Raw genomic sequence first — 11,878 nt, 5'->3', positions numbered from 1 at the left:
TTCCCGGCGGCTTCCCAGTGTACGCAAAGGAGCTCACCTTTCCCTACCCTAAACATTCCCGGCGGCTTCCCAGTGTACACAATGGAGCTCACTAATCATCTGGACGGTCCTACCTCCTACACTCCTCTTTCTGTGTTTTATGCTCCAGCCAAACTCAGTGACTGCTGTTTTCCCCCGTCCGCACCCAGCTGTCCCATCCCGTCCTTTGTTCCTGCTCTTCTCTCCCCTCAGGTGCCCTTCCTTCCACGGCCACCGATGAAACTCCTGCCCATTCTTTGAGCCTCCACTTCAATGGCAGCTTCTCTTGGAAGTTCTCTCTGGTCTTTAATTTAAACTTCCTTAGCATCTTGTTCATGTCATAACAATTATTTATGTTTCTTTTTTCTCTACGGTTTTTTCCTTCTGCTAAATGCTTTCCACCCTGGCGCTTGTCTTTGAATCTGCCCTCGAAGCTAGTACATGTTCATAAATTCTTATTAAACGAATGCTTTTCTTCCCAGTGTTAAATCTTATGAATAATTGTTTTCTTTTCTGTAGTCAAAAATCAAGAGTTAAAGGTTATCTGAGATTAAAAATGACGTATTTACCTAAAACCAGTGGCTCTGAAGAAGATAACACAGAACAGGCTGAGGAACTAGAGGTGAGACATTATAAAGATTTTGCTTAAACTAAAATAGAAAACATTTAATTTCTTATTCTTCTTCTAAGAAAAACAAAAGAAAGAAACTTTATTCAATGAAGTTAATGTGTGCAATAAAAATTATTTACCTGGAAGTTTATTTCACCCAAGCATGCATTAACCATTTCTTTCCTCTAAGGATATTTCTGTAGAAATATGCCACTAGTAATTGCATTCTTAAAGATTAAGGAAGAGAGAATATAATGCTTATAAATGAAAGTATTTATTGTCATTAACTGTTTCTAGTTTACAAAAGTTTTCTAAGACTATGCCATGTTCCCCTCTATTAAAACAAGAACAAAATGTAGCATTTTAAAATTAAATATATGGACATTTTGAAAGCCTCCACTGATTAGGAACTCTTTTGTGAAATATAATTCCTGTTACTTACCCTATCATGAGGCGAAGCCTAGTGGCTCAGTGGTTAAGTGCTCAGCTGCTAACTGGAAGGTGGGTGATTGGAATCTACCAGCCTCTCTGCGTGAGAAAGATGTGGGAGTTTGCTTCTGTAAAGATGTACAGCCTAGGAAACCCAGTGGGGCAGTTCTGCTCTGTCCTGTAGGGTCGCTGTGAGTCTGAATTGACTTGATGACAGTGGTATCACGCAGAGCCTGGGGCAGAGGGAGGAAAGTGATCCGTGGGAAGAAGGGGAATGAGAGAAAGGGAGAGGATTCAAGCGAGCTAATAAAACAATTTGTTTTGGACGAGTAGAAGTTAACAGTTTTCATGGAAGACAGGAAAAGAAGAAAGCCCAAGTTGAGCATTTGGGCAGAACTGGAGACATCTGTGGTGAGTGAAGAAGAGCAGATAATTGGAGAGGCGTTTGGAGTCCTGAGCTCTGCTGCTTGCCAGACAAGTGACCCTGTGAACCACTGACCTTCTCTGAGTCCCACGGTCTTTGTTTGCACAGTGACGGGGTTGTACCCGATGACCCCTAGGGTTTCGTCCAGAGAAAGATTCATGATGTGAAGCGAGAGCAGAGACAACACCTGTCCCTTGAGGTCACCTTTGAAGGAGCATTGTCATCAAAGGGTGGCATCACTGGTTCAGCAGTTATGAGAGCACGCGGGGTATTAGCCATCAGTGCCTTTTTTTGTGCCTTCCGCAGTAGTCTTAGTCAGACTAAGGTGGATTAGGAAGAAAGTCCTGGCAATCGACTTCTGAGAAATAGCCAGTGAAAACCTTATGGATTGCAAAAGAGTATTGTCTGCGATAGTGCTGGAAGGTGAGCCCTCGAGGTTGGAAGACACTCAAATTATGACTGGGGAAGAGCTGTGTTTGAACTGTGGTGTTGGTGAAGAATATTGAATATACTGTGGACTACTAAAAGGATGAACAAATCAGTCTTAGAAAAATACAACCAGAATGTTCCTTAGGAGCGAGGATGGCGAGACATCTACTCTCTACTTTGGACACGTTGTTGGAAGAGACCAGTCGTGTTTGGTAAAGTGGAGGGCCAACGAAACAAGAGAAACCCTCAATGAGATGGACTGACACAATGGCCACAGTAATAGACTGAAACATCCGTGAAGATGGTACAGGACGGGGCAGTGTTTCCTTCTGTTATTCATAAGGTCACCACGAGTCAGAGCCAACTCGACTGGCAATTAACTGTCTTGCTCTGACTGAGGATTGATGAGATCACCGTAGAACTGAGTGGAGCTGAGGGACCTCCCCAAGGCCTGGGCTCTAACTAATATGTCTCCTTGTCTTGAGAAAGAAACCTCTGGAACAGGCAGTGAATTTGCAACAAAGCTTTCTGGGAGCTTTTTATGTGCACTAATGAGATTTTATTTTGCAAGGAAATCTGTAATGATAGAAACAACTGTTTTTCCTCAAATTATAGAGTATAGTTAGCCCATAGTTTTGGTGATCAAAAGATTTGTTATCTCTTAAGTCTATATTCACTTATTTGATTACTTTTTAAATTTTTTTCTCTGATTTATTATATAATAATCATTTAAAAATTTTTAAAGATATTTATTGAATAGAAGTTTCTCTGCCTAGCATTTTGGTACACAGGGTATCTTGCATAATAGCCTTCAGTTTGAAATGAAGCATGTCTGCTGTAAAGAAAGAAAATTCTTTATTTAGTAACTTTAGAAAATGTCGACAGCATTTTATTATTTAGTAAGCTGCCCCAAGTTGTGCCCACACACAGATATCACAGGTACCTCATTCACAGTTCAGATTCTGTGGGCAGAGCTGCTTCGCTTCACTTTGTGGTCTCGTGTCTCAGTGTTTGAATTCCCTCAGAATGTACCTTATAATTTCCGTAGATGTAAGCATGTCGGAGTTTATTTATGAAAGGCCTAGGAATTCAAACACATGAATCTGTGCTTATTTACCTTCTGTGTAGCTAAGGACCAGAGAGGTCTTCCTGCCTAGTTCTTTAACATCTAGTTTGTGACTGGGTATACAAATCCTACTCTTTAAAGAAAACTATTGTAATTTTGAAAAGAGGCTCACTCTTAAGGCAGTTTATATTCCTTAGTACAATAAAATGTGACCATAATAGATACATATGTAATACTTGAGTTCTATATCCTTTGCAACTTTAGGGTTAGTGTATCTTACAAAATTAACATACGGCATTCATTGTAGCTCTGAACATTTTCTTTTCTGATCCTCTTTGACGCTGTTGAATTGTGGAGAATTATATATTAGCTTTAAAGTTAGTAATTAAGGTTCATTGATACTTAGAAAGTTATTTTGTGAAGACTTTTAGCTGATACGTGTTTCTCCGGGAGTCACTCTAAACCAAAAGTGAAAACTCAGTCTTTCTAAACAATGTTTAAATGTACAATTATACTACTTGGATTTGAAACAGGTTTTTTAAAAGATGGTCCTTAATTAGTTTTTTTTCCCTCTCTTTTCAAGTTTACTTGGATAACGTAAATTTGCTAAGCAGATCATTAGAGGAATCTTCTGTGTGTGTGTGTGTGCTTTAAGTGAAAGTTTATAATTCAAGTTAGTTTCTCATACAAAAATTTATACATACATTGTTACGTGACCCTTGTTGCTCTCCCTATACTGTGACAGCACACTCCTGCTTTCCACCCCGGATTTCATTAGAGGAATTTTTTAAAGAAGCTTTTAAATACATATTCTTTTGGTACCATTTTTCCAACTCTGAATATTTTTACAATCCTTTAGAGCGGTAGTAAGAACCCTATTATTAATTAATTTTATTAATCTATAGAAAAGTAATTAATGGCCATATTCAATTAAAAAAGTCTTAATCTTTTTTCAAGCAAATGAAATATAAAGAACTGAATTTAAGTGCTTTTGAAATTGAGACTAGAGAAGTGAAATCTGATTCAGTAGATAGAAGATTAATTTTCAGGTGTGCTGGGTCCTGTATTATGATCATTTAAGGACAGGAAGGAGAGAGAAGGAGAAGCATAGATGGAGAAAGAAAGTAACAGGATAGATGGAGAGAATGAAGTTTGGACAAGAAAAAGAAAGAAAATGAAAGGGAGGTCACTTCCCATAGAAGAGGTAAAAAGAAAAAGAAAAACAAGGAAGAGTGAGGAAAAAAAGCAGTCAATTTTACTCTCCATCCAGCTTCCTATTCCCAGAATAATTCTTTCCGTCTCCTCTCCACACTCCTCAGCTTCTGTTCCGCCTCACTCTGTAACCCTCCCACCCGAGGCTAGCTGGAGTCTATCAGCCTTGCTGCAGAAATCCCTACCTTTTCCCCCTGCTGCCAGAAAACATCCCTTTCCTTCCCAGCTCTTCTCCCTGACCCCTCATTTTCAGCCAGCCTTCCAACATAGAAGAGTTCTCTTCCATCTAAGCCAGCAACATTCTTTCACTGCTGTATCCCCAGTGCCTAGAATAAAAACCCTGTGTATATTAAGGAAATTATTCTTTGTCCATTGAGTACCGGATATGTTTTCTAGTTTGTCTTTTTTTTTGCTTTGGTTTAGTAATTATTACCATGTATAAATTTGGAGGTTTTGTCATCAAATTGATTAATATTCTCTTTTATGTCTTCTGGGTTTGGTGTCATACTTAAAAATGGCTCCACCCACTCTTAGAATATATTTTTTTAAATTTCCCAAGATCTGTTCTAGTACCCTTTGATTTTCTTTTTTAGCATTTAAATATTATTCAATCTGTAACTTACTCTGGTATAAGATGTGAAGTGGGGATCTAAATTTTTTTTCCAGATGGGTACCCATTTTCTAAATACTTTACCTGTTGCTCCACAGATTTGAAGAGTCTCTGTCGTGTACTAAATTTCTATAAATTTGAGTGTCTTTTTGGGCTTTCTCATCCATTCCAGTGAGCTGTCTATCTACTTGTGCCCAGCACCACACTATTGTAATTATTGTTGTTTCTAATGTTTTATCTGATAAGAGTTAATTTCCCTGCATTATTCTTCTTTTTAAAATTTTACCAGTTATTCTTGCTTGTGTTTCTCTTTGAACTTGAGAATTGGCTTGTCTTGTTTTATTAAGAAAATCCATATTGTAGTTTTATCAGAATTTTGACCCATTTATAGGTTAACTTGAAGAGAATTGATACCTTTGTGACAGTCTTCCTGACCAAGATCATATCATGTCTTCCTATTCATTTAAGTCTTCTTTTGTTTCCCTTTTGGAGAATTTTAAAGTTTTCTTCATTAGTTTATGTGAGTTTCCATTGCTTTCCCAACCATGTCAGTATTTAGCAGAACTTCTTCCTACTGCCTTACCTGTTTTGGGGCTTCTTGTATAAGCTCTTGCTTCCATTTTCAGTTCACTCCTTACTTTCACTGCTCTAGCTGAGGCTTTATGGACATTTGCCCCTTGCTGGTCTCAGAGGAACCAAACTTGCAGTGCCTTTGTGGCATTAAAATATTAAAACAACAACAAAAGCTTTCTTCCCTTTGGCTGTGTCACGTCTTTACTAGAGTGGCGTTCCTTGGTCCCGAAGAGAAGGAGAACAGTCGCACAAGTGAGTCAGAAGGACTTCTCAATCACTGGGGACTTCACTAGAGCAGTGCTTTCTAAGTCATTTGCCTGTCCTTGTCATGCCTCTACATATTTGACCTTCATCTAATAATTTTTTTCAGGTCTCAGGTAGTTATTGAATTTCCACCCTATGCAACGTGTTTTCTTTGTGGGAGAGCTAGCAACCAACCCATAAGATATGATCCCTGCCCTTTGTTCAGTTGCTTATAACTCAGAGATGAGACTAAGTTTACAATAGTTTAAACTATGCTTCTCAATTTCCCAGGGCTTTCCAATTTTATAGCGTTGCTTGGTTGTATACTTAAGAATTTTTGTCCTTTTTTTATTAGATACGGTAAAAAAAATTTTGAAAAATTTTAAAACAGTTTCAAGCAGAATTTAAGGGGTTATCATTTTGCCAGGAAAAAAAAAAAAAGGTCTTCATTATCAGAAAATATTAGTTTGGTCTTAAAAAGTTGACGATGTCCTGATTCCATCTTTGCATGGTTTTTAGAACTGGTATTAACATTAACCATCTCAGTTTTAAGTTTCTTTAGCATAATTTATGAGGCTAAAGAATCAAGCACACAGTATGGTGCATGTGATTAATGTGAAGACTAGTTGAAACAGCAAATTTTTTGTGATATCTATTTTATAACAAACATAAGCCAAACATCAAGCGTAAACTCTGCATTGTTGCGTTCTGCTTCTCAGCCTGGCTGGGTGGTTCTGGACCAACCACAGGCCACTTGCCAACTGCAGCAGCAACAGGAACCTTCTCCTCTGCCTCCGGGATGGGACGAGAGGCAGGACGTCCTCGGAAGGACCTACTACGTCAACCATGAGTCTAGACGGACACAGTGGAAGAGGCCGACCCCTCAGTACGTGCTGTTGCCTTTCACGTTTGTAGCCTGGATACATTTGGACAACTGATTGTTAGTTTGAAGTCATGGCTCAAATGGATTCATAATAGTTTAGGGACCCATATTCTCTGACAGAGAATACCAGGATTTTTACCTGGCATAGGGCTTAAAAAATGCTACCTTAGCTCAGTTTTTTTTTTTTTTTTTAAATGATAATATCCAAAATTATTTGAATCACAAACACTGCCCTTTTAATTGCTTCTTAATTTATAATAAAATGTCAATTACTTATAAACATGCTTTTAGTTACTATGTAGCCACAAAGGGTACGTTTTGCTCTTCAGGCTAATTTAGAAAATACTGTGTTTTGGTAGTTTATTATTAATATATAATAAAATATTCATTTCTACAGTACACGATTTTTAAAATAAAAATTACTTTTAAAATATAAAGGACTCAGTAACTTAGGTCTTACGTTAAACACCCATTTGCCAATGTGGTCAATACATATATATGTGTGTGTATATATATATATATATATATGTATATATGTGTGTACATATATATTTCTTGACTTGCACACATCAGGGACCTTCAAGACATTCTAACTTGTGCCTTCTCAGTGACATTTTTCTCTTTTTATCAGATTTTCAAATTTTACCAACATTTACAAATTCTCTCATTTCCGTATTTATTATCAAAACCCCTTTCCCCCTCCTTCCATATAGCCCAATAAAGTATTTCTTTAGTCTTCTACTTTTTGACACAGACTTACAATTTTTCTTACTTGTCTGTTAACTTTCTAATTTTTGGCTGTGGTTTTTTGTGCCTGACATAGCCTGGCACCTCAATAGATAGTATTTTTGTTCTCAGATCTATCCAAGCCAACCAGCAGTCTAGGTTCTGGGTGGCACAGAGCAGTGGTCTCTGTAGACTGACATATCGATTGCAAAACCAAAGACCCTAGAAGGTTCTGCACGGTTGTTTTATTGCCTCGGTATTGTGGCAAGCCTGACTTGAGCAGAATCACGTTTCTCTCAGGTATGGCTGATGTGTTCATCTAGCCAAAATCAAATATTCAGGGGAAAAAACTTTACGCATTTCCTTAGAACCATCTGCCGAAATTGTGTTTTCTTCCATCCGGCAGGAGCTGGTCTTCTGGCCATCATGGGCTTTTAAATAAATTAATATTAATTTTGTTATTAAGTATTTGAACAAAATTCTTGATCTGATAGTCTGGTTATATTAAATGCAGATGCTTCTAGCTAAGTTAATATAACTAATAAATGGTCAGGGTAAGGGTCTTCAGTCTGATTTACTGAATTTTCCTAAACTCAAATAAGCCTTTATTATCGTCCTTTTTCAGACCAGGCCCATGACTGTATATGATCAAAACCAGATACCATTTATCAGAGACTATGGCCCTTAGACACCCTTCTAACTTGGAACTGAAGCCATTCCCGGAGATCACCTTTCAGCCAAATCATAGACAGTCCTAAAAGATAGGAAGCTGCTGCTTAGAACAGTCATCTACACGAGACCAAAAGGGCAACATCTGCCCAAAAGCAAAGATAAGAAGACAGGAAGGGGCAGGAAAGCTGGACGAATGGAAGTGGGGAACTCAGAGCAGTAATGGGGAGAGTACTGACACATTGCAGGGATGGCAGCCTGTGTCATGGAACAATTCGTGTATAAACTATCGAATGGGGAACTAATTTGCTCTGTAAACTTTCAACTAAAGCGCAATTTTAAAAAAAAAAGCATTTGATCCCTAATCTGTTAAACTTAGTTACAGAGTCCTTACACGGTCTTTCATTCTGCCCTCTGCGTCCATACATAGGGAATTCTACCCCTGGCTTAAGATCAATTTTAGAAAATACTACTGTTTGATTCATGCAGATGTATATGTAACTCTTAAAGCTTCTCTTTTATGAACTGTCTGGAGTTAGTTTAGATTTACTCCTGTAGTAACATGGTGAAATAATAATATAACGAAATTATTGATGAAACTCTGTGCTACTCGTTCATATGAAGATCATTTTGACTCTCTGTATGTGCCAGGCATTCTAGGCACAGTGATGAACTAAAATATCAAGGTCAGATATGTTAATCATTTTCACAAAAACTTACTTTAACTCTATGACATACTCTCAGTGTTCCACTGTGCTGACTATATAAGTTGAAATAGACTTTGGCTAAAAACAGTAAGTGCTGATCTAATACAGACATTTGTAAACATGATCACAGAACCTTTGACTGTTTTTTTTTAACCATCTTGAGACGTGGTTGATGCCTTTTACATTCTAATGTAGGGACAACCTAACAGATGCTGAGAGCGGTAACATGCAACTGCAAGCACAGCGTGAATTTACCACCAGGCGGCAGATATCTGAGGAAACAGAAAGTGCCGACAGCCGAGAGTCTTCTGAGGTATAAAAAAATGTTTGTTCTCGTTGACATCCATATGTTATTGCAGTGGATTACAGTACTTGTGGCTTATGCTTATTCTGCTTGTTTTAGAACTGGGAAATTATAAGAGAAGATGAAGCCGCCATGTATAGCAATCCGACCTTCCCCTCGCTTCCATCATCAAGTAACTTGGATGTTCAGACTCATCTTGCAGAAGAATTGAATGCCAGACTCGCGACTTGTGGAAATTCAGCCACCAGCCAGCCAGTATCCAGCTCAGTAAGATGCTCTCAAATTTTGCTATGGCTTCAGGATTTATACTATACATGTTATTCCATTCAATAGGTGTGACTTTTACATAAAATTTTGTCTTAAATGGCATGTAATAATGTCTTAGGGAATTTGGGACTTTACAGCATTGTGATTGATATTTTTCAAAGATCTCCACAGATAGTATGGAGCAGAGTCATGGATGATGCAGATGGTTGTTAGAGTCTAACTGTCCTCCAGCCAACGACCACAGGAACACACCTGTAATGGGCACGTTGGTTTATTACTCATTTCAGCAAGTGGGAACACGCACTGTGGGGAAACACAGGGTCTCAGAGGGTGTAAGAAAAGACTCATGAAAGGATCTGGGCTCCTATTAGGTGATTTCGAGGAGGCTTTAAGGACGCAAGGCTTTGCTGTGGAGTGGATGCTGTCCGGAAGCAGAGGCGACTCTTTGGGTGTCTCAGTAGCTCTTCACCGTAGCTGTGCTGCAGCAGTCACTGGTAAAGCCGCAGCATCACTGACACTCAGCACGATGGGGAGACATTTGGAACGTTGTGGTTTGGACAGTGTTCATGCTCTGTCTGTGTTCAGGCAAGATCATGGAATGCTCTTGTTCTCGACCTGCTCCATCATGGTCTCGGAGCGGTCTTGACTCATGTTGATGTTCTGTGAAAGGATTTATGTTCGATAGGAGAACACCAAGGCCTTGTTGTGAGTGCCTGGCCAGAGACTAGATTTCAGGGGCTGCTTTTCTCTTTCTCAGTTACAGTGTGGTTTTACCCTGACATCACAGATGTCACTAACACACGCGTGTGACCAAGAGCTGGTATACTCTGGCTAAACAAGGAGATAGATGATACTCTTACCCCAGCAACCACTGTAAAAATTGTTGCCAATGGGGTTTGGAAACAAGCATCACAGCAACAAGGCCATGGTGACATCTCCGTGGCTAGCTCTCTAGTCTGTAACATCAAAGGAGCTCTTTCAGTGGAAGTTAGAGATTATTCTCTGAGGATGCTGTGGTCATTTGCAGATGAAGCTTCCCTGCCGTTCATTCATTCAGAAAATATTTATTAAGGGCTGACCACATGCCAGGCATTATATGCTTGTTTGGAGCCCTGGTGGCACAGTGGTTAAGTGATACGGCCGCTAACCAAAAGGTCAGCAGTTCACATCCACCAGGCGCTGCTTGGAAACCATATGGGGCAGTTCTGTTCTGTCCTAGAGGATCACTGTGAGTTGGAATTGACTTGACGGCAGTGGGTGTGGTTTTTGGTTTCCTCTTGATGGACTTGTGATTGTTTTCAGACTCCTTGTTATAGACAGATGTCCTGATTTAATTTATATGCACATTGTAAATATTGATGTCTTTAAATAACAAAACTAAGGTATGTCCAGTAATGGCAACAGCATGTATACAAAGGCACACAGAAAGAAAGAACATGAGATCTCAAGGAGACAGGTAGTCCAGAGTGTCCGGGGGGTAGGTGAGGTGGGAAGTGGCTGAGAAGTCGGGAGAGTCCGGTCGTGAAGCTCATGAAGCACTGTATTCTCTGCTATCAATTTCATCCTAGTAACTGTGAGAAATCACTGAGGGCCTTTGAGCTAGAGAATGACATGGCTGGATCTGCATTTTAGAAAGCTCTCCAGCTGCAGCGTGCAGCATGGAGAATGGATTCAAGGAAATAAGACTTGAAGCAAGGAAAGCTATTAGATGTCGTGGCAGTAATAACCAAGGTGACAAACGAAGATTTGAACTGAAGCAGTACCCATCTGGGGAGGAGAATGTCTTCGGGAGCTAGTAAAGAAAAAGAAAGGTGGTTGACTGGGTGGCAGGCAGGAGGAAGGGAAGAGTCAGGTGACTTCCTGATACCTGATTTGGGCAGCTGCTGGTACAAGTGTCCCCCGTTGAAATGAGGAATACAGGAGAGGGTTGAGCGGGTGTGGATGGGGAAATTGAACCCACTCTCGGGCATGTTGAGGGGGTAGTTGTTCGACATTCCAGACAAAGTGTCCAGGGGTCCGTCTAGAGCTCGAGGAGAAGTCTGAGCTGGAGTTGGGAGACACCAGCAGATGGGTGGTGTTGGCGTGGCCGAGTGCCTTCACATGCAAGCTTAGCCAGCTTCCTGTCTTTTGCCCCATCTATCCACCCCACGACCTTATCTGCCCCCCAAAGACCAATCAAAACCTAAAGTTACTGTCATTTGTTTTTTGCTAGAATCATTCCAGCAGAAGCAGCAGCTTACAAGCCCACATGTTTGAGGAACAGCCTGCACTTCCTGTGGTGAGTTTTATCCTCTCCCCTCAATTACTAATAAAAATATGAAATTCGGCACCTTTTTTTTTTTTTTGAGGCCAGTGTAAAAGTCAGCTGCCAAGCAGGGAACCCAATCCAGCGTAGAATCCAGGCTCTGGCAGATGAGGTTGGTGGGGGAGGTAAGGTAGGACCTTTAAAGACAAAACACGGAGCACTGTCTCTCCCATCTTAAGAAGCTCTCTGGGTGATACCTGAGCTTGTCAGTTGTTAGGCATTCTGCTTGCTGGAGGTGGTCTGTTGCGTACAGCATACAGTTTGGGACAGTGGTGTCCAGCTGCCTCTGCTTACATGGTGCATGGCATCCAGCTTTGCTCATGGCGCACGGCGTCCGGCTTTGCTCATGGCGCATGGCGTCCGGCTTGGCTCATGGCTCATGGCATCTGGCTTTGCTCATGGC

General features: G+C 40.2%; 1 protein-coding gene across 5 annotated transcripts in view; it reads left to right on the top strand.

Moving 5' to 3' along the window:
• The window catches only part of NEDD4 (NEDD4 E3 ubiquitin protein ligase), a 115,771-nt gene that overhangs the window by 76,789 nt on the left and 27,104 nt on the right, over positions 1-11,878 (top strand). For all 5 annotated transcript variants that reach the window (XR_002823761.1, XR_002823762.1, XM_004374594.2 and 2 more), the window contains 5 exons: positions 538-640; positions 6,334-6,500; positions 8,795-8,912; positions 9,003-9,170; positions 11,383-11,448. Coding sequence is in view for 3 of the 5 variants with exons in the window: in XM_004374594.2 (XP_004374651.1) it covers positions 538-640; positions 6,334-6,500; positions 8,795-8,912; positions 9,003-9,170; positions 11,383-11,448 (622 nt within the window). In the remaining 2 variants the exon portion in view is untranslated. The remainder of the gene's footprint in view (positions 1-537; positions 641-6,333; positions 6,501-8,794; positions 8,913-9,002; positions 9,171-11,382; positions 11,449-11,878) is intronic.

The sequence above is a fragment of the Trichechus manatus genome, unplaced genomic scaffold (assembly GCF_000243295.1).
Source record: "Trichechus manatus latirostris isolate Lorelei unplaced genomic scaffold, TriManLat1.0 scaffold00030, whole genome shotgun sequence".
Classification (NCBI taxonomy): Eukaryota; Metazoa; Chordata; class Mammalia; order Sirenia; family Trichechidae; genus Trichechus; species Trichechus manatus.
This window is presented reverse-complemented; position numbering and strand designations above follow the sequence as displayed.